The sequence below is a fragment of the Populus nigra genome, chromosome 19 (assembly GCF_951802175.1).
Source record: "Populus nigra chromosome 19, ddPopNigr1.1, whole genome shotgun sequence".
Taxonomy (NCBI): domain Eukaryota; kingdom Viridiplantae; phylum Streptophyta; class Magnoliopsida; order Malpighiales; family Salicaceae; genus Populus; species Populus nigra.
The window spans coordinates 1,590,151-1,616,555 of NC_084870.1; the positions used below are offsets into that span (position 1 = coordinate 1,590,151).

At 34.1% G+C, this 26,405-nt stretch overlaps 2 protein-coding genes across 18 annotated transcripts in view; one reads left to right on the plus strand and one right to left on the minus strand.

Annotated features, from left to right (window-relative positions):
- LOC133680474 (uncharacterized) lies at nucleotides 1-24,916 on the plus strand. Of its 13 annotated transcripts, none has more exons than XM_062103442.1 (25): nucleotides 4-548; nucleotides 2,360-2,527; nucleotides 5,182-5,256; nucleotides 7,450-7,528; nucleotides 7,865-7,929; nucleotides 8,137-8,226; nucleotides 8,359-8,448; nucleotides 8,594-8,680; nucleotides 8,998-9,081; nucleotides 9,875-9,994; nucleotides 10,237-10,265; nucleotides 10,361-10,493; nucleotides 11,224-11,700; nucleotides 11,955-12,484; nucleotides 12,595-12,658; nucleotides 12,776-12,872; nucleotides 13,011-13,183; nucleotides 17,212-17,337; nucleotides 18,075-18,145; nucleotides 22,359-22,421; nucleotides 22,895-22,967; nucleotides 23,884-24,003; nucleotides 24,123-24,200; nucleotides 24,398-24,448; nucleotides 24,556-24,916. In XM_062103442.1, the coding sequence occupies exons 1-25, from the start codon at nucleotides 288-290 to the stop codon at nucleotides 24,655-24,657; spliced, it is 3,306 nt and encodes a 1,101-aa protein (XP_061959426.1). In that variant the 5' UTR covers nucleotides 4-287; the 3' UTR covers nucleotides 24,658-24,916. The 13 variants fall into 13 exon arrangements, 6 of the variants coding, with proteins under 6 accessions (XP_061959428.1, XP_061959426.1, XP_061959427.1 ...); XM_062103445.1 differs by lacking the exon at nucleotides 4-548 and adding an exon at nucleotides 3,088-3,199 and having other exon boundaries at nucleotides 2,392-2,527; XR_009836324.1 differs by lacking the exons at nucleotides 24,398-24,448; nucleotides 24,556-24,916 and adding an exon at nucleotides 23,121-23,194 and having other exon boundaries at nucleotides 2-548; nucleotides 24,123-24,173.
- LOC133680476 (serine carboxypeptidase-like 51) overlaps nucleotides 16,312-26,405 on the minus strand; it is a 24,069-nt gene continuing 13,975 nt past the window's right edge. The window contains exon 13 of one of the 5 annotated variants that reach the window (XM_062103451.1): nucleotides 16,312-16,695. In XM_062103451.1, the coding sequence (XP_061959435.1) occupies nucleotides 16,627-16,695 (69 nt within the window). In that variant the 3' untranslated portion in view covers nucleotides 16,312-16,626. Of the gene's footprint in view, nucleotides 16,696-20,861; nucleotides 21,112-24,889; nucleotides 25,178-25,704; nucleotides 25,941-26,405 lie in introns of those variants that run through there. The other 4 variants (XM_062103453.1, XM_062103455.1, XM_062103452.1 and 1 more) reach the window with 4 other exon arrangements.

A 26,405-nucleotide genomic window follows, 5' to 3' on the forward strand; every position in this document is an offset into this window, starting at 1 on the left:
CTGTGCGTGAGAAATAACATTTTTCAAAGTCAGTCACACCTACAAAAAGAAGTCTACAAAGGAAAAATTACTACTCGGTAGCATATAATATAATAAATAACTATAACGGAGTTTATACTACATGGTAAGAAAGTGGAAAGCATCGAATCCGAATTCAGTCTCAAATCCAAAAAAAGAAAATGGAATCGAAAGAGAAGAAATAAATAAATAAATAGAGTGTTTAATTTAAATGGGTACTGTTATTGTTGTCGTAGTAGTAAGGGTAGATCTCAGAGTTTGGAGTTAAAATGCAGCCGAATCTGTTCCCATTCGGTAGCGTATTCGGGAACCCGTTTTTGTTAAATGCTGATTTAGGAGAAGACAGTGTTCGTTTTGGATTTGAGAGTTCTAGATTGTTCTTTTTGGTCCCCTTTTTGTTGTTGCAAGGCGGAGGCGGAGGAGGAGACGGCGGCGGAATGGATTTATCAAAAGTTGGTGAGAAGATTTTGAGCTCTGTTCGCTCTGCTAGATCTCTTGGTCTTTTGCCTCCCACCGTTGATCGCCCGGAGGTATGTATATATGTAGTGTTATTATTATTATTATTATTTTTTAAATTAATGCTGTTTGCATTTGCTAATTTGATTAATTAATACTAATTCTAAGTTCAATGTTTTTGATTTAATAGCAATTTGTGAACCCTAGCAAATGCAATCTTGAACTTTGTAAAAGAATAAAAAAAAAGTAGTAATTTTTTTATAGGAAGAAAGCTTGTTAACCTGACACGTGTGTCCAGTTCCTCTTAGTGGAATTGAATGGGGCATTGCTAAACTTCCTTTTAGTAAATTGGGGTTGGCAGGCAAATGTCTCATCCTTTTGACTGGTATTTACTGGATCCATGGTGGAGAGAGATATTGTTAGACGTGGAAGGTCATTGTTGCCAAATTTTGGGTGGAGCCTGATGTGAGTAATGGAGATTTATCAGAAATGGTTGAAAGACTTTATGCTGCCTCTGAGGCTTGATGTGAGCAGTGGAAATTTTGCTCTTTTAGGTTGATTCTTGGTGTGGCATGTCACTAGCAGAGGACTGATTCTCCAGTCTTCTTGTTTGTTAGGGATCTGAGTTATTTTTGGGTCTACTTGTTAGTTAATGATATTAATGTTTTTATAGTTAATTCTAAAAGTAGCTAGTGCTGTTCATGGGAGTACTTTCTATTCAAAATGCCAAGATTGGGATTTTGGAATTCATGCTACTTCTCTTGACATGCTTTTGATGCATTGGAGATTCATGAAAAAGATGGTGTTCATTGGAGGGGCGGTGGGGGGGTGCTGGGGGTTGACAGCACTGCCTTTTGATGGAAGCTATTTGGAAATTGGAAGGCAGTTGCTCCTTCCAAGCTTGTTTTTTCCCCTTCTCTTCTTTTTTGTTCTTTTTAGGAACTGGTGTGTCGGAGTATGTTGACCACTGACAATCTTGGAAAAAGGGATGAAATCTTGATCAGTAGAATTTTCTTTTATAAAAGTGTAGCTGAATGGATCTTTACCATTTTTACTTTAATGCTGTGGGAGCATGTTTTGAAGGACATGGGTTCTTTGGATGCTTATAAGGTTAGTCAAAGTATGGAAATGGAGATGTATCCACTTCTGTACTGATTACAGCGTAGTTTTGATCTGATTCCTCTAGTTATTTTCTGACTATTGTGTGAGGAGCCTGATAGAAAGTCTTCAGATCTTTGGAACAGGAGTTTATGGGTTCTATCTAATAGTTTTCATATTGAAAAAAAATAGTAGAGAAAGAAAAATGAAAGTAATAGGGACCTGGTTGAATGCTAGTGTTAAAGGTCTATTTCTCTCTAGCTCTCTCTGTCTTTCAACTTCTCCTTAACCAACTCTCCTGTGGAAGTCTGGTGGCAAATTGGTAAAACTCTGAATTTTCTGCATCAATGGTTATTCAACATGTATTGTAAACACCCATCCAGTAGCCCCAATTACGATTATGAGCTATACCATTGAAAATTCCCTCTTTCATTCAAAGATATACAATTGTTTATAACATGAATCTTTAGTTTCTGAGATTTAGTGCCACATCACCAGTAAGAGGCTTCTTTGGTTCAATCTTGAGCTGGTCGTTAAATTTTACTCCAGCGAGAGATTGGCTTTCCATCTCTCGAACTGCTCACATAGACTATTATTTTTTTGGAACATATATAGTTACAGTCTCTGTCATTTACTTATCCTCACTGTTAATCTGGAGTTCTTTCATTCAGATTGCTAAAGTTGTGCAAATTCATACTTACGCATGGCTTAACTCTTAGCTGGTGTGACTCTCATGCACAGTTGTGGAGATTACTTAGGCAGATTTTGATTCTCATTTCCCTTTCAGGTTCCAGCCCGAGCTGCAGCAGCTGCTGCTGTTGCTCGTGTGCTTGCAGGAATGCCTCCTCATCAGCGGTTTAATCTTCCTTCAAGTTCTGAAGAACTACGATCAATATACGGAAGCAGAATACAAGGTCACATGGTGGAGGAGCTGGAGGAAGACTTCTATGAAGAGGTTTCTACTTGCTTTTAATTTTATCCTGTTTTTATGTGGTATGTCAATAATGTTTTCTTGAAAATGGTTTATCTGTTTGAGAATGCTTTCTATAGTTTATTCTTAGCAAAAGACTTATTGGTAGAACATCACAAGTTATTTTACTTCGCATTTTCATGATGTGCTTTCATTTTTTTTTTGTATTTGTGATAGAGTGTAATCAATCATGGTATTAAATGCTCAAACTATTGGCTAGTCTAGTAATTTCCTAAAACCAGGAGGTCTTTGTAATATTCCCTTGGTTCAAAAGCAAAACACAATTATGTCTAGTTTAATCTTTTGAAAAAATCACTTTATTACTTGGGAAAATTTAACAGCAATTTGGTAAATGCTGATCAAATCACTTTTATTACTTAGGAAAATTTAACGGCAATTTGTAAATGCTGGTCAAACAAGTCATCAATTCATTGTCCATAAGTGCTGTTAGAATTTCTGTTAGGACCACATAACCTGGCTCATTTTATTTCTCCCTTCTCTTTTAATCTAATGTCAGAAGATAATTGTCAAGTAAACAATTGCAGGACTTACGATTGAGAAGAGCACAATTGGAAGGAAAACAATTGAATTTCTTGCTGCATCGAGACACTATTGAAATGTTGAAAAAAAAAATTGTCACACAATAATTCATCACTTGTAAGACTTTGAACCCTGAAGCTTCAAAACTTCTCATTTTTCCAACCACTGGAATTACATTTATTGTTTGGTTATAAACAAGCTAAAGGAACCTTCTCTTTCCTTGTGTATCACTTTTTATAGCAAACTTGCGGAACTTTTTAAGCACATCATAGACTGCAATAACTGCCTGATAAAAAAATACCACTTCAAACTTAGAGCTTTTAGAGGCCAACTCTCTCTCTCTCTCTACACACACACACACACACACACACTAGTGGATTTTGTAGAGTTAATCAATTTGTCAAATTGAATGGTGAGGTTTATTTTAAGGATGGTGAGATTGGATAGCTCTTCTTGTGATTAAAAAAGTTCACATTTGGTCTTCAAATTCCATGGTAATTTGCTGGTCATTTTGCTCCCGAATCAATTGGTTATTGGTTAGGTGTTTGGATCTTGCTATGTTTTTTGATGTTGGTTGGATTTGAGATCAGTAGACATGAGTGGTTGATGGTGAAATTGGCGTATTGACAAAGACTAATGAAGCAGTGGTGATTCAAGATGGAATTTGTTTGTGAGAAATTTTTTGTATGTTTTTTGGGACTTTTAAGGGAGAGGATCAATTAACTTTTTGTTTCATAAATTTAAGAGAGAATGCCAATTTTTGATTTTCAATATTTGGAAACACTGAGAGAAAAACCTGTTAGATGACAAAGATCAAACATTGACATGCTGGCACAATATGCACCCTCTTAACTGATTGATTAGCCTTTGATGCTGGCTCTTATTTGTCAAATTGTAGGTGAACCAAAAAATAAAAGAGGTGCATTATTGACTAATTGAACTAGATACAAGCAAATGTATGGGTTTTTGGCCTCATATAAGTCTTGTGGAAGGTAGCATTGTATGTGTAAATATAGTGGAGTCTCTATGAATCACTCACTGTCTGGCCACAAGAGAGATGTGTGCCTCAGGTTTTGCTAGTTGCAGTGGTTCAGATGCCATAAAATCCAGGGGCAGGGGTTCTTTGAAGAGCTAGAAGTGATGCTCTTTATAGACCAGTTCCATCAAGTTTCTTTTCTATTAGCAAGGAAGAAAGACCAAACTAAAGAAGGTGCCAGCAGGGGTGTGTTTATCCGAACTTGTATCACCATAAAATTATCTTGTTAATGACTGCTCATGTTGAGAATAGCATGGCCATTATGGTAGCTCTTTATTTGACTGGCAACCATTTGATGAGGCAATGCCATATTCTTTTGTGTAATTTTTACATAATGATCAAGTTGCACGTGCTCACATTAATGAGCGAAAGATGTTTCCATAATTTTCTTGGCAAGTTGTTTTGTAGGTGTCAATGCTGCAACTTAAGAGGGATTACATGTAACTCTAAGCATGGAGTTCTTAAGAATGAAACCACCATTTGTCTCAAACTATGAGAATGCTATGGTTAAAATTTCTATGTTTATCACTTTTTTGGGTTTCGTGGGAAGGTAAAATTTTAAGAGCTTGTGGGAATGTGCCATTTATGCAGTCTTATGGCGTTTGTGGTTGGAGAGAAATGTTAGAACTTCTAGGAATCAGTTCACAGGGAGAATTGTTGTGGGATGGGTAGCTTTTCTCTCTACTCTTCATTTCATGCTTTGTTATATCTGGGTGAATTTCCTTGGCTGATAATGGGATTGGGCTACTCTTTTATGATATATATATATATATATATATATATATATTATTTTTTTAATTTTTTTTGTTTTCATGATTTGGAAAATGAGTCACCATCCAACATGATTTTGTAGTTCTTTTCAGCCAGTCAATATAATCTTCGTTTATAAAAAATAATATCTTTTGCTGTGAGTTGTGTGGCAAACATATGAAAATGTACCCTTTACACTATTGTGAAACTTTCTGATTTTATTTCTGCTTCTTAGAATATGAGTAGTTGCTTATGCATCGAGCTAAAGTTTGAGCTGATTTACTAAAAGGCTGCTGGGTATCATCATGTGCAGGATTTTGATCCAGTTAGGCATATTCTAGAGCATGTTCCATCTGAAGAAAACGAATTAATGTATTTTGAGGAACAGGTACTTCTTTCTAGAAAAATAGAATTGATATTTTACTCTGTTTGCATGTATTGCCATGATGTGTGTACTGAATGTTGCACCATAATTAGATGGTCTTTTGTAGTATCTCATGGTATGTATGATTATAATGCCATTATTATATGTTCTACATGAGAAAACTGATGGATTTAATGAATCATGAAAATATGAATATTCACCAAAATAAGATGGTCCAAAAGTTGCATGTAAATTGCACCATGCAATTGTGTTTATCGTGTTGTATTCATCACTTGTACATAATTGGAAGAGAAATATCCAGTACTCTTTGATTATATCCCTGGACCTATATGCAAAAGGGAGGCTTATAATGTTGAAGTATACACATTGTGTTTGGTACTTTTTACTGATGATATTCTCTGAGGATTTGGGCACTCTAGAATGACATAAGGACTCTACATTGTGAGTTTTGTTCTTGATCTTCTTGCTAGTTTGGAGGATTTTATATTCTCCCAGCTCCCACATTCATTTGTAACTATTATCTACTTTTCCTTGTCTAAAAGAGGAAATATTTGAGACCATACGTGTAAAATATGATTTGTTAACTTTGGTGTTCAGTTTGGCCCAAAGTACCTGAATTTTGATGATTTGTCAATATTTTTTGGGCAGATAATATGTGGTTGGATTTTCTTATGTTCATCATGCTTATTGATCTTCTAACACACATGCATTATAAGCAACCTACTTTGTAGACAAGCCTAAAATTTTAAGTGTTCTTTGCTGATCTTCAACGAGTTTCCCTATGCTTGTTGCTTTATTGTGAACCCATCAATAATGTGATGATGATTTCATAGTGAACTATAATGTCTAATACATTGCCCAGTTTTTCATGAGGTTTATTTCTGGTATTCAGGTACCCAAAGGGGAGCGTTTCATTTAATGGATGAGACCAGGGGCATGCCTTGCCATGTTATTTATGCTTTTTGGATGCTTCATATGCATGATAACCAATCCCTAGTCAAATGCACTAATTGAGTTTACATTAGTTTGATTTCTGGTGCATGGAACCTAAAGTGGGATAAGTAAAGGGGAACCTGCAGCCACAAATTTTGAATTTCTGGGAATTCATCAATTCTCATCTAAATATTTTTGACTTTCACTTTCATGGAATTCAAAATCCTTAATTAAAAGAAAAAAAAATGAATCCCTGCTAAAAATTGAGAGGTGTATATATGTTTGAGTCCTATTCTCCACTATTGCCACTTCCATTATCACCATTCCCGCCACAGTTGGCCCTTGCCACTTCACCACATTTGTTTCTGTGCCTCTCACTGCCACCATTATTGCCATCGGTACTGCTACCACCACAGCTATAATGGCTGTGATGGTGGTGGCAGAAAGACATCATGATTATGGTGGTGTCAGCAATGACAGTGGATGCAATGTGGTGGTACTAGGAGAGGTAAGTGGTGACAAAATGGTGATAACAGAGATAATAACTAAAATGGAGATGACTAACATCAGCTAATGCTAGCTCTCTTGTTCTTAAGATTGCTACCAACACTGCTGCCACCCACTGCCATTTGCCACCACTGTCATTGCCTTAAGTTGCTTCTGCCATAATTACCTTCACTGTTGATGCTTATTCCACATCCCATAAACTACTGAAATTGAACTGAACTAATAATTACCTCCAGTTCAGTTCAATTAAACTACTGCAAATACTCTAAAGTTATAGAACACTCATTCAAATCCTTTAGGGGATAATAATAAATTGTGATTTCCAACTCTTAGATATTTACCTAAAAGAATGTGATTGAAAGTGTGTGCACAAGTACAGAATTAGTCTGATTCCATTCAGTGAACTAGTTCTCCTGATAGGAAGTTACTATGACCATTCTTTCTTTGCTTTTGGGCAAAGTACATAAAGTTTATACAACTCAAGGACAAGTATAATATTGTTGAGAGTTTGATGATGGAGTTTATGCTTTTATTCATCAGTTTTATGGCTTTGATTTTTTTCTTTTCCCTTACAGATTCACAGAATTCCATACTCTTGTACACACCATAGCTGCCTGTTCATGTTTAAAGCTCATTACCGGTCTAAACTACTGCATAAAATATGCTGATGCACTTCATCATCACACAACATTTTTTTCTCAAATATTTTTCTCCAATTAATTGACTGCAAATTGACATGGATTCTTCTTTTTGTAGGCCACTCTTAGAATAGCTCAACTAGATAGAGTAGCAGAACGTTTATCCCATCATGTTATGGAGCATCATGAAGTAATGGGTGAGGTCTTATTAGATTTCATTTAGAAGAGAACATTTTGCTGATATTTCTTTTGATCAACTAATGTTCTTGCATGTACATTTATTAATTGTAACATATCTAACTCAGAGTTGTCTTGACAAGGTTTGCATTCTTCATCCTTGTTAAATTCCTTTCCCACTTTTGTATTAAACGTTTTCAGTGTTGATATGAACAAGTAATAATTTCCCTTGTCATTAATTTATTTCTGATAGGTAGGTTTGTTTTTATAGTAATTTCCCTTGTCCATGCATTTATATTGAACAAATAGAGAAAGACCTGCTTTTGAATGAGACATTTATAATTGCTTTTGGCCAGTGAAGGGGATGAATTTGGTGAGGGAAGTAGAGAAAGATTTAAAGGTTGCAAATGTCATCTGCATGGTAAGCATTTGTTTTCCTTACGTGGTTAACGAGCCTTAGTCAAGAATGATACTCGTAAGAAATGCATATATATTTTTTTTAATTCATGATGTGCATGCCCGTGGGCATGTAATTTGTAGTTTTGAGGATGCTATTGTCATCGACGTCTCCTCACTGTCAGCATTGCTTCTCTTTCTGGATCAGGATTTCCTTTATTTTGTTTTGCAGAATGGTAGAAGGCACCTGACTTCATCAATGAATGAGGTTTCAAGGGATCTTGTAGTGAATTCTAATTCCAAAAAGAAACAAGCTCTCCTGGTATGTTCATCTTCCTGGAGACCCTAGGAATAACATTTGAACATTTCATTTTTCATATTTATTTTTTCAATCCGAAGAAGTTGTTGCTTTGAGCTCCATTTGGTAGATATAAGTTGTCCTTTCCTATTTCAGGACATGCTTCCAGTATTAACTGAGCTTCGTCGTGCATTAGACATGCAAATAGCACTTGAATCCCTGGTTGAAGAAGGAAATTACTGCAAGGTTGGTCACTGTATCTTTGGCTAGTGATGTCTTATGGTATTAAGGCCTTTAGCTCTTCAACTTCCTTCTTTTCTAACAAAATGTGGTCTATTTTCTTGTTTATTGTGTCAAAGAGAATCATACTAAATTCTGTTTATTTTCCCAGGCGTTCCAAGTCCTATCTGAGTATTTGCAGCTATTAGACAGTTTCTCAGGGCTTTCAGCAATACAGGAGATGAGCCGTGGGGTTGAGGTGAATATAAATATGAGTTAAACATACATCTATTATTCTCCATCAAGCTTTGGTAGTACATTTTTTTATGTTAGTCTGAAAAAAAATACATCTACTATCCAAACCGAATTAGTCTCTGTTTTGTCTTAAATAATGCATTTATCAAGAAATCCAAGTTCACTGTTGATATTTCCCTATTTTCTTTATCATGCTTCATTGTTTCACCATTTTATTGTTTGTCTTGCACGTTTATTGTTAGTAGAAGCTCACATTGGTGAAAAACAATTCTACTTGAGTAGCTTTTCCCTATTCTTGTAACTGTTTTGATTTTCATACAGGTTTGGTTGGGGAGAACCCTTCAAAAGCTGGATGCACTTTTGCTGGGAGTGTGCGAGGAGTTCAAGGAGGAGAGTTACATAACAGTCAGTATATTGATCTTTTGTTGTGAAAAGGATATTTTTCTTACTCCAATTTCCACATGCATATGATTGTTAAAATTTCTGTTTTCTTGAATTGTTTCATGTAATTATATTGTATAAGTTGGTTTTTGTTATTCAATGCTTAATGTTGTTTTTATCTTTCTCATTGTAGCATATTTTTTCATAAGATGAGTTTTATATAATATCACGTGTATGATTAATGTAACTATCATTCTGGATTTGGGACATCGTTTCCTCTGTCAACTGGAAACTGATGGTTTAGCTGTTAAAGTTTCTGGGGAATTGTATCTGAGACTGAGGAATGGATTTCACTACTCCTGTCCAGCTGGGGATTTCTCTAAAGGGGTCAACTCCACTTGCATAACCATTAGACCATTGAGTAAGAAAAAAATGATAGCTTACTCTATGATAGCTTACTCTAGTTCTTATCTAACCACTCCCCTGTCCTTTTTTTTCGGGTTAACATTTGATTCTATTTCTACCAGACATTAGGTATTTGAGTTTTGAACCAGCTCTTCTGCACCTGAACAAGAAATTCTTTTCAACAACTTATGGATTGGTAGTATTACAAAAAACTTTTGTTTCCTCCCCGACTTGCATATTAGGTTCTTGTTGTTTTACATTCACTCACAATCCTCATTATTTGTCTATAGTAAACATGAGTAGTCACAGTATGTTACCTTGGCAAATTGCACTCAAAGAATCAATATAACTACTTGGAGTTTTGTGTGAAAAATTTGTAGATTCAAATGATTGATTGTTACAATTTGAACAGGTAGTTGATGCATATGCTTTAATTGGAGATATCTCTGGTCTTGCTGAAAAGTTGCAGAGCTTCTTCATGCAGGAGGTTTTATCGGAATCCCACTCTGTGTTGAAGATTATTGTACATGAGGTACGCTCATAATTAAGATTTTATGCTTGACAATAGCTTCTGAGAATTGGAAGTAGTGGACAAGATATACATAGCTCAGTTACGAGTTTCAAGTCTAAAATCCTCTCTCTCACACGCACACTTGTGTGCATTTAATAATGCATGCTTTGAGGTTTTTAAATTTTCAACTTTTCTTCAGGGTTTTCCCCTTAAAATTCTCCTTCCTTTACATCTTTACTCAGATCACTGATTAACTTATGCAGGACCTGGAAATACAGATGCAGAACAATAGGTACTTTCTTTTCACTTTAATTGTGCTGGTATTGAATTCATCATAACCCTCAATTATTTTTATAATTTACATAACATTTTTTTCATTTCATCCAGACTTACCTACAGTGATCTATGCCATCAGATACCTGAATCTAAGTTCAGGACGTGTTTATTGAGAACATTAGCTATCTTATTCAGGTTGATGTGTTCCTATCATGAAATAATGAGCTTCCAACTGGAGAGTAAGGTAAGACTTAAGTTCTATCTATTCCCTGTTTCTGTTTTTATTTTCCCTACTTTTTCTGGGATGTTTTCAGTTCTCTCCACAACAAGGTCAGCGATTGCAAACTTTGATGGTTAAATTTTGTACCTTTAAACTCTCTTTTCCTATTTATGCTTTAGCCATTTTCTTGTTTGTAAACTTTGGACGATTGCTTAAATATGTTTCTTAATTGGCATTGAAACAGTTGTTGGGCGTCATTTAACTTAATGGATCATCTTGAACTGTTAATGCTTTGGGCGTTGTTTCTGTATCTATAGTCTTGTTTTTTAGTTATTTTTAATAATTAATTTGTTTTTGTTTTCTCATTTTGACGAAACATTTTATGGCAACACTATTACCAATCTTGATGAGGCACATTCATTTTGGACAACCTATATTTCTTAAATGAAATGAAGCTAAACCATCTAAATGTAGATCTTTTATGCCAGCTTATAGCTTCTTAAATCATGAAATTTTATTTCTTCTGTCAATTGAAATCGTGGGGGATAATAAAAGCAGTATGAGTTTGAAAGCTTTCCAAGATCACCGCAGACAAGTTTCCTCCTCTTTTAATCTGTTTTAATTAAAAGATATCCTTTTGTATCTCTTATGTAGTTGTTATAACTAACATTGGTTATTTAACATCAGTTATGTCTTCATTTTCATGTGATTGTTTCTCTATTTTTAACCTAAAAAATTGTTCAATGTTTTTCAGGATTTGTTATGTCAAACATCTGATATGAAGCAAGATTCCTTAGGAAGCAATGGATCTCCTCCTCAATCTGTAGATGGAATGCTTGGTTCATCTTCTATCGAGGAATCTACAACAACTTTTATGTATCAAGATTGCAATTTTGATGTAGATGAAACTAAAAGTAATGGTGGTGAAGCACCAAGCAGTGGATCCCCTTGGTATCATCTGCGAAAAGAGGCGACAACATTTGTTTCACAAACTCTTCAGAGAGGACGAAAGAATCTTTGGCAGCTTACAACAAGCAGAGTATCAGTATTGCTTTCTTCTGCAGTTTTTAGCTCTATGAGTGTGCACCAATTCTTGAAAAATTATGATGATTTGAATGTATTCATCTTGGCTGGGGAAGCCTTCTGTGGAGTTGAAGCAATTGAGTTCAGACAGAAGTTGAAGGCTGTATGTGAGAATTATTTGCTGGCATTTCATCGGCAAAATATTCATGTAAGTTGTTTGCCAGGGTTAGTTTGTCATGCAATTTTAGTTTTCTTTGCTTGTACCCCTGCTCTGTTTGTTGCGTGATACTTTCATGTTTCACAGCGTGAAGTTTTCTGTCAATAAATTCACTTCTTATTTATTGTCCTGGCACAATAGCATAACTTTTTTGTGACTCTAATAAATTTTTTCTTTTCTAAATTTTGAATATCTGCGTTTTGAAACATAATGAGAATTCTAATATTCAGAATTTTTTTTTTCAGGCACTCAAAATGGTTTTGGAAAAGGAAAGTTGGCTGAAATTGCCACCAGATACTGTACAAGCAATTAGTTTTGCTGGGCTTGTTGGTGATGGGGCAGCCCTGATAGTTCCATCTCATGATAACTCCTCTAATGCAAAATTGCATCATTCTAACAAATCAGTGAAATCTGTTGATGCCAATAGCAAGAAAAGTGGATTTTCCTCTTGGATTAGAAGTGGAAATCCATTTTCGCCAAAATTAATCCCCACTTCAGTAGAAGGTCACAGTTCTTCCCTGCTTAATGGGGCAACCGCCGGTGAATATGATGAACATGCAAATGATACGGTGTCTCCCCAAGGTAATGGTGCAAGTCATAAAAATGGAATGCCCGTTTCAGAAGATGAAAATGAAGATCTACTTGCAGACTTCATCGATGAGGACAGTCAACTCCCAAGTCGAATTTCAAAACCAAAAGCTCCTAAAAGTAACTCTTCACATTGTAAAACTGATGAAATATCTGCACAGACAGGATCATCTCTTTGTCTTCTCAGGTGGAATGCCATTTTATTCTGTTAACTGATAGCTATTTGAATGTAGATGTTATAATCTGCAGCTATGCATAACTGTGCTTTACTGAACTGTGTTTATTTGTGGATGTTAGGTCAATGGACAAATATGCAAGGTTCATGCAGAAACTAGAAATAGTAAATGTTGAGGTTTTTAAGGTATGTTATTTCGTCTACATTTCTTGTTTCCTTATCCTCTATTTATTTTAACTTAAAAATCTAATGGCATTTTTTTCTTCTCTAAATTGTTTTTCCTGATTCAGTATATTTTTGCAGGGTATATGCCAGTTGTTTGAGATTTTCTTCTATTTTGTGTTTGAAACATTTGCTCAGCAGACCTCTAATTCAAGTGGAAAATCTGACTCTCTCAATTGTAAGGGTTCCTTTTTTCCTTTAATCTTGCATCCTGTCCTATGCTGATCAATTCTGATTCATTCATTCACCCCTAATCACTATAGCTGCTACTATTTTGAGCTAATGCGTGCTCATAATTCATATCTATGTTATGCAGATCGGCTGAAGACAGCCATATCCAGAATTACACAAGATTGTGACCAATGGATAAAACCCCAGCTGACCCCTGTTTCATCCTCTTCACCCACATCTTCGAGCACACATATTCATGGAGATGTAACACCTGCTAGTCCTTCAAATCATTTGCTAGCCACATCCTTTGGTCTCAAGGTATTTATGCATCAACTGTCATGGAAAAATAAAGTTTTTCTGAATAGAGAGATATTTCCAATCCTTTGTGTCCACCTACACAAGATTACTTGAATTATGCAAATTTTTGTATCTCTAAGCAGTGATGATGGAGAACCAAGAAAGACTTCTAGGATTCATAGTTGATCATTTAGTTTATTATTCAAGCCTCTTAACAATTATTAGAAAATTTTATTTTTTGGACCCTTTTGGTTTATTTTCTGTTGAATATTTTTTATTAGGATTTTATTTTGTTTCTTATTTAGTAGTGTTGGGTTTTGGTTTTCTATTTAAGAATTCTTATCGCAACTTGTTCTAGGGTTCTATCATGGTTGTTGGTGTTATATAAGAGCATCTATGTTTTTAGTTTCACGAGAGCCATTGTATGATGATTGGGGATTGACAATAAAAATGGATAGAGATATTGTTTTCCTTCCCTGTATCACTTATCTGGCTGGTTTCTCCCATTTGTTATCTTGTCTCCCTTTTTTGGTTTAGAATCACAAATGCAGTTGTTTTATGGTTGTGTTTGCGTTTGTGGTACCATGGGTCATTTTGGCATTCATAATGGTATTACTATTGTAATTTAACTAGAAATGATAAATACAAATACTTTAAAATTTATATTTCTTAATTTCATGAAGAAAATTCTTTTGTGCTTACCTCATTTATATGACAATATTTTAGCAATTTAGCTTAGTACACTTGAAAGCAAAGAGATTCTTAAAACACTTTGCAATAATAATAATAATAATAATAATAATAATAAATCAAGATTAACAGTAGCAAGGCCTATGATATTGGTATGGACATGACGTGGAGGAATTTCTTCATAATTCTTAGCATAATAATGTTTATTGCATTATTTCATTAATGTTTAAGATTTTTAGGTTTGAGGAGTTTAAGAAGAGTCCAAGATGTAATTTGATAAATCAAGTATAACTGTTAATCTGATTGTTGGATCGAGCTTAAATTTTGACAAAAGATTCTGAAGGTCTTGTTTCCTGTTAGGTTAAAATTTCATGATGATCGGAGATCGGGAAGATCTTCAAATAAGGCTTATAAGTTATTGTGTGAGATTGTTATTATTTACCTTGTTGTATTTGCAATTGTTTCCTATTTATATTAGGACTTTCAATTTAATTAGGATTTTACCAGTTATGAATCTTAATTCTAGATGAATTCTATTAGTTAGGTAAGTTTTAATTAAGAATCCTTTCCTAAAAGGATTTTAGGTCTAACTAATATAAATATGAATGTCTAGTTTATTTTGAGAACATTCAGATATAGACTATTTAGACTTTTAATAAAATACTAGAGAGTTTTCTCTAAATTTCTCTACAGCTTAGGTCTGTAACTTTAGTTCTTGAGAACCCTAGCTTCTGTCCAAGCTATATGCCATGTTAATTGGTATCAGAGCAGGTTGACCTTTTTGATGGACAGAGACGGTAGCAAGCCACGCCACGTTACAAGAGTGGAGGCCCTCCAGGGCGCTGTGCGAGCTTGAGAGTAGAAACTAGATCATTTTGCACTAGCTCACAAGCAAATAATGAATCGTTTAGAGCAAACCATAACAGATCTAACTCGGCTAATGGGTGACGCAAACATGAATCACAAAGAGGAGAGGAACTTGCTAGGAGACTTACCTCGAGGCAGGTTGAACCTCGTACCTATTATTGAATTTGATGAGATTCCTTTCTATGATGGAAGATTTTTGAAGAAAAAATATATTATCTGGTTGATAGAGTTGAAAGCTTACTTTTTTTTCAACAAGATTCCTTATTATAAAAAAGAAGGACTTGTCAAACACAAGCTTTCTTACTATGGTGTTAGAGAATAGTAGTTTGAATTTCTAGACTTTATAACTCATATTGGTAGGTTTTTAATTTCATCTTGGTAAGATTTGAGACAATCTTTAATTTTAGAGTTTATATAAGATGATTATGAATAGATTTTATATTGGGTAGATAAGCAAATAGATTGTTATTATTTGTCTTCTGTTCAACCTTCTCGAATAGCAAAGAAAAAAAAAGTTTCAACATCACAACAGTGACAAAAATAGTATTGCAAATATTACTCTACTTGTTAAATGTTTCATCTACTAATGTTGAAGAAGAAATCTAGAAAACTTCTAAATTAGTATCTTGTAGTGATCATAAAGATCTTGCAAATAAGAATATGGAGGACATGATAATTTCTTACAATTCTCCTAAAGATATTTTGAAAGATTATCTTGAAGTTTCTTTATATACAAAGGTTGAAGTATTGGAAGTCATAGATGATGATGGAGTCAAGTTTGAAAAAAAAAAAAAGAATGTGTGAAGGAACTATAAGTGAACTTCATAGGAACAAAAAATATAACATTAACTATGGATTTTTCTTTAGCATACAATCATCATAAATTAAATTATTTCGTGAATATGTTGGCTATAATGCATATTCGAAGTATTTGTTCCTTTAGAGTGGAAGAGTTCAATTCTTGATAGATAACTCAAGGGTGAGTTTTTTGGAAGTACACAGGGGTTGACATGGGGGCATAATAATGTTTATTGTATTATTTCATTAAGGATTAAGATTTTTAGGTTTTAAGGAGTTTAAGATGCAGTTTGGTAAGTCAAGCATAACTTTTAATCCGATTGTTGGATTGAACTGAAATTAAAAAAAAACAGATTCTAAATACCCTCTTTCCTATTGTGTTAAAATTTCATGATGATTGGAGATCGGGAATGCCTTCAAATAAGGCTCAGAAGTTACTGTGCAGGATTGTTTTTATTTGCCTTGTTGCATTAGGATTCTTTCTCCTATTTAGATTATGACTTTCAATTTAATTAGGGTTTACTAGTTAAGAATCCTAATGCTAGATGGATTTTATTAGTTAGTTTAGTTTTAATTAAAAATCCTTTTCTATAATGATTTTAGGTTTAACTAATATAAATAGGTATGTGTAGTTTGTTTTGAGAACATGTAGATTCAAACTATTTAGATTTTTAATAAAATACTAGAAAATTTTATCTATAGCTTAGATTTGCATCCTTAAAGCTTAAGAACTCACTTCTATCCATGCTATATGCTGTGTTAGGACATCATTTGTAAACCACAGCACCCATGGATCATTGTGCAACCCAATGCATGTTATTCGATTGTTTTCCTCTCCTCTCTCCCACAATCTTCAATCTCAACCTCCATCAAAATAGACATCAATAGTCTGCTCTCCCCAGTGCAACTGTTTTGATTTTGAAGTGTGAGTCAGGCATAAAGACCATCACAGGTCATGATACCCAACAATGCAGGGTTATGCAATAGCTGATTATAATTTGTTTGGTATTCATGATATGCCCTTGATGGTAGGTAGCAGATTGGCACTCGTGTTTTTCCTGCTTGTGCTTAGGGAGAATCATCTGCCTCTTTTACATCGGACCTTTATTTTATTTATTTTTTCTCTTAGAAAACTGATCCTTCTGTCCTAGCTTTGGCACTGGAGGTATAGGGCCCTGCTGAGAAGGTCAAGCATACGTATTACAAATTACATACATACAAAAATATATATATGTATCAGGAAATTAGTGTTGTAAAATGTTTGGCAAGTGTATTGGAGTTTTGAGTCTCCTGGATGTCCCATGGCCATTATTTTTGTTCACATTATAATTCAGTCTTGTAAAACAAATCTTGTCAAAAGCAGATTTTGCATTACAATGGTTTGGTTAAATGTTTTGTCAGTGTGCTCCTTTAACCAGAATTGGAAAATTAGGTTTATGCTTGTGTGGAGAGAGGGCGGGGGTGGGTTGCTCAGATGAAGTGGTATGATATATGTGATGCATGAAAACAGATATAGCTACACAATTATATATTTTCTTCTCACTTTATTTGTTTGTTTCAGTATAACGAATGTGCGGTGGCTTCTTGATTACTATGAGCTCTCAATTGCTATCCACTAAATTTGGTTGTTTGGATTTACTAAAGAACTGTTCTGTAACAGGAATGCCTACAATAATATGACCATTGTATTGCAGGAAAGATGTGCTGCTGCTGATGCCATATCTCTTGTTGCTCAAATATTACACAGATCTAAAACTCATCTTCAGTCAATGCTTCTTCAAAATAATCCAGCTACAGTGGAAGATTTTTTTGTCATACTGGTATATTTCCTTGTTTTACTGCATTGTGGAGCATCTTATCAGCCATGATGATTTCAAATCTTGCTAAATTAATTTGACACTGTATTGATGGGAAGTTGTTAAATTGGATATTTGGTATCTCTTCTGTTGACATAATGAGATACCTTAGGAGAGAAATGTGCAAGTATGAAATATGCCTGTCCAGGTATTATTCCATGTCCAAATTTAGCAGGAAAACCATCAGACATCTCATAAAGTAAATTAGTTTTCCAATTGAATACCAGAGCTTGGGAGTTTGCTTACCTATCCATGTATGCACACCATGTTCTGATTGTTCCATTTTCTAGGTTGTTGTATAGGTCAAAAAGGAAATGAGCAATGGTGGAGTTGAAACATCCAAGTTTTGAGATTGTTGTTGGTTAAGCGAGAGGGAGGACTTGATTGGCTTCCACCCTACATTTCTTACCATACCTATGCCATCTATTTTACAACGTGCCCATTACTTGAACTGGCATACTCATTTTATTCTCTCTCTCTCTCTCTCTCTCTCTCTTTTCCTTTCCTTTCCTTTTAACCCTAATGAGTAAAGTTGTCCAACAACAAAGTTTGGACCATAATCATATCCCCTTACCTAACCTTCACAGATTATCTTTTCTTCTCAGCTTGTTTTTGTCTTTACATGAAATATGTGCTTTTGGTCCTTAATTTAGATACAAATGTTTTCATTCCTTTACTGTTGACAAGTTATCTTTTATCAGGTGGATTCTGTACCAGATCTTACAGAGCACATACACAGGACAACTGCAAGATTACTTCTTCATATCAACGGGTAAGTCCAGAATTGAATAATGTTGATCAAGCCCTTTTAGATTTATTTAACCATCACACGCTCTTCTACTTTAATGAACTGAATAATTTCCATGAATCCTTATCAGATGCCCATGGCCATCTCCAATGGAATTTCTCACTACAGATACTAACTTAAGACTTTTATCCTTGTTTTAAGATACATTTACATTTGATGGAACTGTTAATCTTTTGTGTGCTTCAAACTACTCAAAGGTTCCTCAAAGCAGCCTTTTGAATGGCAAGTCAATTCCTCTATCAAATAAAACTTGCATAACAATAATACTGGCAACCCTATTAGCACTCAAAAATCCTTGAAGTTGTGATTTGAGTCAAAGAAATCAGCCTATAGCATAAAATGGAACCGGCCTACTGCCAATTAAATAAAAATCGCAGCTTGTTAATGGAGTCAAAATTAGGAGCCAAGGGAAATATGATGCAGGATCATCTGCAAATCCTATTTACAGGGCATGAAAATTTCAGCAGGGGGCGGATTGACCTAAATTATCATATTTAATGTATTTGGTGATTAGATTAATCAGTTTGTTATTGGCAATGGAAGCAGCAGTCTTGAAACTCATAAGGAGCACTTTAAAATTGCTTTAGTGAGGAATGCACATAATTCGAGACAATGAAATCTGAATTTAATATAAAGGAGGAATTGCAGCATCAAACGGGTGAGCTGTGAAAACGTGCAGGTATTAATTGTTTTGTCTATGTCACACAATTGCTTACAAAATATACTAGATATTTATGATGCTTAAAATCAGATTTGAATGGTTTGCAACTTCACTTAATAAGAACCTACCTTGAAGAACTAAAGTTATTCGCAATGATCACTTCCACCTTACATCTATAAAAAGACGCGATGAGTAGTATAAAATCATAACGAAGTTGATCAATCTTTTAAAGAGTTTGGAAATTCAATCAATCACAAAGGATAGCAAAAATACTAATTTGTTTTTATTAAAAATAGTCTTTCTCTAAAAAGTGTCAAAAAAAAATATTTATACTAGAAATAATTCTTAGTCTAATAGGATATCCTTAATAAATAATAATAATCCAATGAATCAAAATTTAAATAATGACTCGAATATCTTTAAAATGTCTAATAATAACTAAAAGACAAATAAAACAATAACCCAACTAATTTAAATAAGACATATTGTTTTCATAATCTACTGGTAGAATCAAAGCTCAATTTCAAACATATGGTTCTCTATTGTGTTAATGAATTAGAAGGTGTGTCATATACTACTAGAAAACTATAGATGTTTACTTTCCAATGCAACTAGAATCACATTAAAATTTCTTTTGTAGCTTCAATTATGACCAAACAAGAAAGAAAGGTTAAAACTGGTAGACTTGAATCTTCTTATTCCAATCTTTTTGTAATGCTCCTTGTTGAACATGAATTAACTTAAACAAGGCTTGTACTTCATTATTTAATATTTTCTTGAAGTCTACCTTAGCTCATGTGTTTTGAAGAAGTCCATTAAAAAGTTTTTTTGAATCTCTTAGTCCTAAGTCTTGTCACTAGACCAACTTGAACTTTTAATGGATTTCTTAGTGTTGCTTGGATCACATCATTTCCTCCCTTCTCGAAATGATTCGTTCTTGAATCATCACCTATATCAAATAAAAAGAGATAAAAAACATTGAATGTAGCACTAACATCATACTCGTCTAGTTGATCCATTTCTTAGGCACTATCATTAATCCTCTCTATGATCTAAAAATGATTATCTTCTCGAGGCATCAATTTTGATCTTCTTTGTTCAGGAAACTTTTGTTTTTTATATGCACCCAAACCCAATCTCTTGATTGAAACCTTACTAATTTGTGCCCTCTATTAGCCTTGCATGTTACTTATTTTTCTTCTCTATCTTTTGCCGTGTATCTTTGCATATAAGTCTTTCATCACCTGAACTTTTTTATTACCATTAAGACTAATCTTTTCATTAATAGGTAAAATAATCAAATCTAATGATGTTAAAAGATTAAAACCATAGAAAATCTCAAATAGTGAATAATCAGTAGTAGAATGCACACTATGATTATATGTAAATTCAATAAATGACATTCTTTTCAATTTTTAAGATTCTTTTGAATGATAACTTTTAATAATTAAGTTAAAGTCTTGTTTACTACTTTAGTTTGAGTATCTGTTTGTAGATGATAAGTAGTAGAAAATAAAAGTTTAGTTATTAAGTTATCTCACAAAACCTTCCAAAAAAAGCTTAAAAACTTAACATTTCGTTTAAACACAATTCTTCTTGGAACACCATGTAACCAAACTACCTCTCTAAAAAATAAATCCGTTATATTCGTTTTGTTGCATCATCAATTTTATGGCAAAATATGAAATATGTCATGTTAGAAAATCTATCTACAACAACAAATATGAAGTCTTTCTTGCCTTGACCCAGATAATGTCAAATTAAAGTCTATGAAAATATCAACTCAAGGTTTCGTAGAACAAGTAAAAGTGTATATAATTCATACAAATTGTATTTAATTTTAAAAATAGTTTTTTATTTATCACATTTTTTCATTTTAACATGACGATATCTACTTTTAAGATCAATTTTGAAAAACAAAAAAGATTCATGCAATTCATCAAGCATATCATCTAATCTAGGAGTAAGATATCTATATTTTTTTTGTTATGTTAATGATTGTTCTACAATCAACACACATTCTTCAAGTTTCATCTTTCTTGAGTGCTAAAAGTACAAGAACAACATATGGATTCATGTTCTGTCGAATGTACCCCTTCAACATTAACTCTTTCACTTACATTTAAAACTCCTTTGTTTTCCTAGGATTACTTCTATAGGCTTGGACTATTAGAAATAGCCAAACCTAGTACTAGATTAATATGATGTTCTATTCCTATTATAGGTGACAATCAACTTGGAATTTTATCGGAAATACACCTTCAAATTCCTGAGAAACACAAACACCAAGAACACATGAATAAAGTTTGTTAGTGTTAAAGTATGCCTTCTTATACAAGAATAAAATCATAGGCATATGAGAAAAATAAGTATGTGTAAGATCACTTTGATTTGCATAAAAATTAAGGTGTTTACCCATTTTTTCTACATCTTTTCTCACCCTTTCTTTCTCTCCACACTTGGCCTTCGCTTTATTTTTTTTTATACTTTGGCCGAAGCCTTTAAATTTCACTCAGCCTCACATCCTCATCATTATTTTGTAATACAGTCTGCTTGACTTCTATTTTTTTCAGCTTCAACTGATCTTCATACACTTGTCTAGGTGATTGAAAATGGTGTAAGTGTGTATGTTTTCCCATCCTTTTTCATTGTATATCTATTTTTAAACCTACCATGCCTGATTTTCCTATCAAATTATCAAGTTCTCCCTAACAATAGGTGTGCAACATTCATAGGAACATCTCATAAAACCTCCTTATATCTCCCTGTCGAGCATAGTTTTTAAACCCGACCCGGTATAATGATTGGGTCACGGGTCAGATGGGTTAACCCGGGTCAACCCAGAAAAAGAGAGGAGAACTTGCAAACGTCTATGCCGCAATCTCTAAGCAAACTGAGTGGAAGCATCGCGTGTTCCCATTATTTCCAGAAATAATAAAATTCCCATTCAATTATACAAGTCGTTGAATGACACCACCCACTTGCAGATACTTGACACCCTTGATTGTTTACCTCAAACTAAAAGAGAATTAAAAGCTTCCCCCTTCACCTCCATCACATGGGCAGATTTTCTACTAAACTATAAAGAGTCTCTGCGCAATTAGCCTCCTAATTACTCAACTAATTGACTGTTAGCATAGGTGGTTGTTTGATTCCACAACAGATCAAACAAAGTATGCATGAATGTGGGCAACGAAATGAGAGAGAAAAGTCTCTGTATGGCTGCCGGCTGCTATGAAGAGGCATGTGGGTACAAGTAACATCAGCTTCATCTAACCTTATTCCCATATTTGAAATAGTGATCAAGAGTCTTCTGCTCATCTGCTCTTATTCGTGACTGAAATGGCTTTGAAGATGATCAGTTTCCCATGTAAAATACAACCTAAAATTTAGATTCCAAGAACCTTGGTTACCTATTAGCCAAAAAAAATTAGCTGAAGAATATATAATATTTCTTTAGTTACAATATTTGTCTGGGTCATTAATACCATCTTTGACACCAAACACTCTTTACAGGTATGTTGATCGGATTGCTAATGCTAAATGGGAAGTAAAAGAGCTTGGGCTAGAGCACAATGGGTTTGTTTCATTCTTTCGTTTTATGTTAATAATCAATTCATTAATATTGTTCAAGTTTATGATCTCATAACTTCCATACCATTTTTATTTTGTTTCTTCTAGTATTTGTAGTGCAATTTGTGCTATCAATCGAAGTTTTTGATGCACTGGTCTGTTCACCAACTCTGGTCGACTTAGGGTTGAGTTTCTGTTTGATGATAACCCATTGCTTTGGAGCTTTTTTTTGGTCATGACCTTAGTCCTCTCCCTTTCTGCTTTTTCCTTTGTGACACCCCATGCTTGAGCTTGACCCATGTTAAACAATGGAATTAGGGCTTCATGTTGATTATGTTAGCTTTTGATTTTTGATACATGCGGACATGATTTCCCTTGCAATTATTTAATATGTACAGGGATTACTTTTACAATAATTATGTATCTAGCACAGAATATACTGCTTTCATTTTATAATCTCCTTTTGGGTATATTGACAGGTATGTTGATTTACTGTTGGGAGAATTTAAGCACTATAAAACGAGGCTTGCACATGGTGGTATTCACAAAGAGGTAATGGCTGATCTGCGTCTCGTGAGGAGCAGCATCCTCAAAATTTTTGAATACAGAATGTACAACTAGAAATTCATCATTTTTTTTCTTGCTAACTCAATATTTGGTAGATTAACATCTGAAGGAATATGATGTTTTACTTTCTGGATACAGGAGCACTTTGAATGCATGTGTCTGTGCACATCTACTGATAAATAAATGGGTTTCTTAGGCTGGCTAATTTTCTGGTAGTAACTCAGTTAACAATCCTCCTAATCATTGACCTTTCCTGATATAATTGGCATAATTTTCTTGTGTCCCTGTACTCTAAACTTGTTGTGATGATACTAAGCAGGAGGAAAAAAAATATTAACATGAAGTACTTGCAAATCATGGATGTTTAATGAGCACTTCACATACAATAGTTAAGTTCTGTGTTTCTTAGCAGTGGGGAGACATGATGTCAACTTTTTATGTAACACTAGGTGGCTTGGGATATGTGGAATGGATTCTTTGCCTTCTGTAGTGAGCAGTGGGCAAGTGGAGGAGTTTTTGCAAATGTTTTTGTGGGTTTTGGGAGGGGGAGGTCCTTAATCTTTTATGGATGTACTATGTTTATTGTTTGGATGGAGCCAAAGTGTAGGGGCAGTTACAGGGGTGTCTTTAGCAATTATTTAGTGGGACTGCAGTGCCTTTTTTCATGGTTTTGTTTCTTGCTGCTTACTTTTCTTTATCTTGTCATGATTCACGACCTTTGCTTTTGTATTATTTTCTTCTCATTATCTAATAACATATTCTTTTATCTAAAAAGAATTATTTAACTAATAACTTCCACTCTTGTGACTGACTCTGTTGTAATTTTGTACTAACATAAATGTTTCTTTTAATGTTTCAAAATGTAAATAACTAATTAGTTTAAACTATTCTATCTTCCTAGGTTCAAGACCGCCTTTTAGAATATGGTCTCGAAATTGTCGCTGAAACCCTCATTGAAGGTCTATCACGGGTGAAGAGGTGTAGTAATGAAGGACGAGCCCTTATGTCATTAGATCTTCAGGTGTTCTCTCATAGCTGTTACCAAAAAAAAAAAAAAAAACTGTGTTTCCTTTTTGCCCCTACTTCTTTTTGCACCTCCTGAGAAGTGATAAATTTATGTGCTATCTAAAATCCTTTCAGGTATTGATCAATGGCCTACAACATTTTGTCCCTGTAAATGTCAAGCCAAAATTACAAACGGTTGAAACTTTCATAAAGGTAAGACCTGGTATATTCTATCCGACAAGTTCTTAAAAAGTATATTGGAGGAGATATGTTTTAATAGTGACGTTGGAGGCTTGCAGTTTGACCAATTTGCCTCGTTTCTTGGATGCCTCTCTCAGTTAGAAATGCCTAGGCAACATATTCACTATCAAGATTATTAATCGGTGTTCTCATTCTATCAACCAATACAGGCTTACTATCTTCCAGAAACTGAGTATGTACACTGGGCTCGAGCTCACCCGGTAAGAAATATTCTGCGCTGGCATTAAGAAAGTGTTCTATAATTTTCAATATACTTTTACTGTTTCAATCTGTCTATTAATAACACAAATGCACATTTCCTTTTCAGGAATACAGAAAAAATCAAATTGTTGGGTTGATCAACCTCGTTGCTACAATGAAAGGTTGGAAGAGGAAAACCAGGTTGGAAGTCATAGAGAAAATCGAGTGAGCTGTGCGTGACTTTGAACAGTCATGCTAGGTTTTGGGTATATAAAATCTTGCACTCCACTTTTTTTTTTTCCTCCCTTTTTGGTAACATGAATAATGTATATTGCAGAGTCTCATGTCCTTGATTATGCTAGGTTGTATATCGTGTAATATATGGTTTTACCCTATGTGGGAATGTCAAATGTAATTTTGAATCACGTTATAATTGAAATAATGGATCTTGTAAAACTATGTTAATTAATCAAACACTTTTAAAATTATGGAAGTGGTAAAGTTTAGTTTCAACTACATCCGACCACTCTTCTAAATGGATCCTTGCTTTGTCATGCAAAGCAAATCTTTTCTTCCCATTCTTTGCCCTCGGAACTGCTGCATTATTATGCTGTGCAATAGTTGTCTTTTCTTCCCTTTCTTTGCTTTGTTTTCTACTGTAGAACAGAAGGTAAATGAAGAAAGAACTCATGAGGAATGGCATGTCAACTTTGCAGCCACAATGTTTGATTGCTCCATTTCTCTGGATTCTGGTGGTGTTCAATTTTAAAGTATAAAAAGAAAACGTTAATTTTATAGTATTGAAGAGCATTGATAGCTGAAATAGCATCTTGTTTTTGGAGGAAAGCTTGATTTTTATCATGAAGCACAACAAATTTCATTATAATCCCGAATAGCAGGGACATCTAAAGTCATATTTATAAATCTCATGCATCAAGTTGCGATCATGGATAACTTTGGAAGGTTCAATCATTTTAGAACAACCCTGGACTTAAAAGAATCACCAAAGATGATTCTTTTGAACCTCATTGCCTCTTTTGCTTGGTTGGTCTTGAGGATTAGAGGGTTGCTAACATGGCTTCCATTTGCAAGTAAAGTCTCTTCAAAACCTTCCCTTTTGTTTTCCACCATTGTTAATTGTTTTGTGTAGTAACAACCTCTGTTTGGCCTTGAAAAGTTGCTCTAATACCAATTGTTAAGGACTTGCCTTAACAAACAGTTGTTTAGAAAGAAATTTGAGGGAGGAAAGAGGGAATTAGAGAGGAGAGTTATGAAATTTCTGCAATTGTTCTTATATTATTTCTTGAATGACCAGCTTTCTGTACAATGCTTGTTTTATACATCAATACAGCTGATTAACTAGCTATAACTAACAACTAGTTTCTCAACTAACTACGAACAATCAACTGATTCCCCTTCAAGTGCATAACTGTTGCTTTTGGTATTGCCTAAACCTTCTGTTGTTGCTTCCTTCTTTCTACATAATGATCAAATTATTCCAGCAATCCTTGGCTTATAACAATGGATAAGTGTTATCATTTATTGTATTTTTTATTATTATCATAATTTCACACGTAAGAAAACAAGTCCATGCATGAAGGTGGTGAAATTCTGCTCTCCTCTCGTTTCACCTTTTCGTTTATTAAGCTCACTTTGTGGTATAAATTAGGATTCAAGGCCAAAAGGCAATGGGTAACATTTTTTTTTAATTTTAATTTTAATAAAAAATCAAAGGAGCTATATCCCTCCTCATAATATACTATTCACTATAATAATATCTTTTTTAAAATATCAATTCATATTTTTTTTTCAATTATCTTGTATGAGGTTATCACATTCTCTTGACTTGGACCACATATTTGATGAGTTAACTCGAGTTTTTTTTTTTTTTTTTTTTTTTAGGTTCATCATTCAATATTGAATTGATTGAGAATTAAACTTTGTGATTTATTTTGATTTTTTTATATAAGATTATCA

Coding starts and splice junctions, on each gene's coding strand:
- LOC133680474 (XM_062103442.1), top strand. CDS start 288: ATGCAGCCGAATCTGTTCCCATTCGGTAGCGTATTCGGGAACCCGTTT. Junction 12,485..12,594: donor TCATCTCTTTGTCTTCTCAG/GTGGAATGCCAT, acceptor TGTGGATGTTAG/GTCAATGGACAAATATGCAA. Junction 24,449..24,555: donor ACTGGGCTCGAGCTCACCCG/GTAAGAAATATT, acceptor TTTCCTTTTCAG/GAATACAGAAAAAATCAAAT.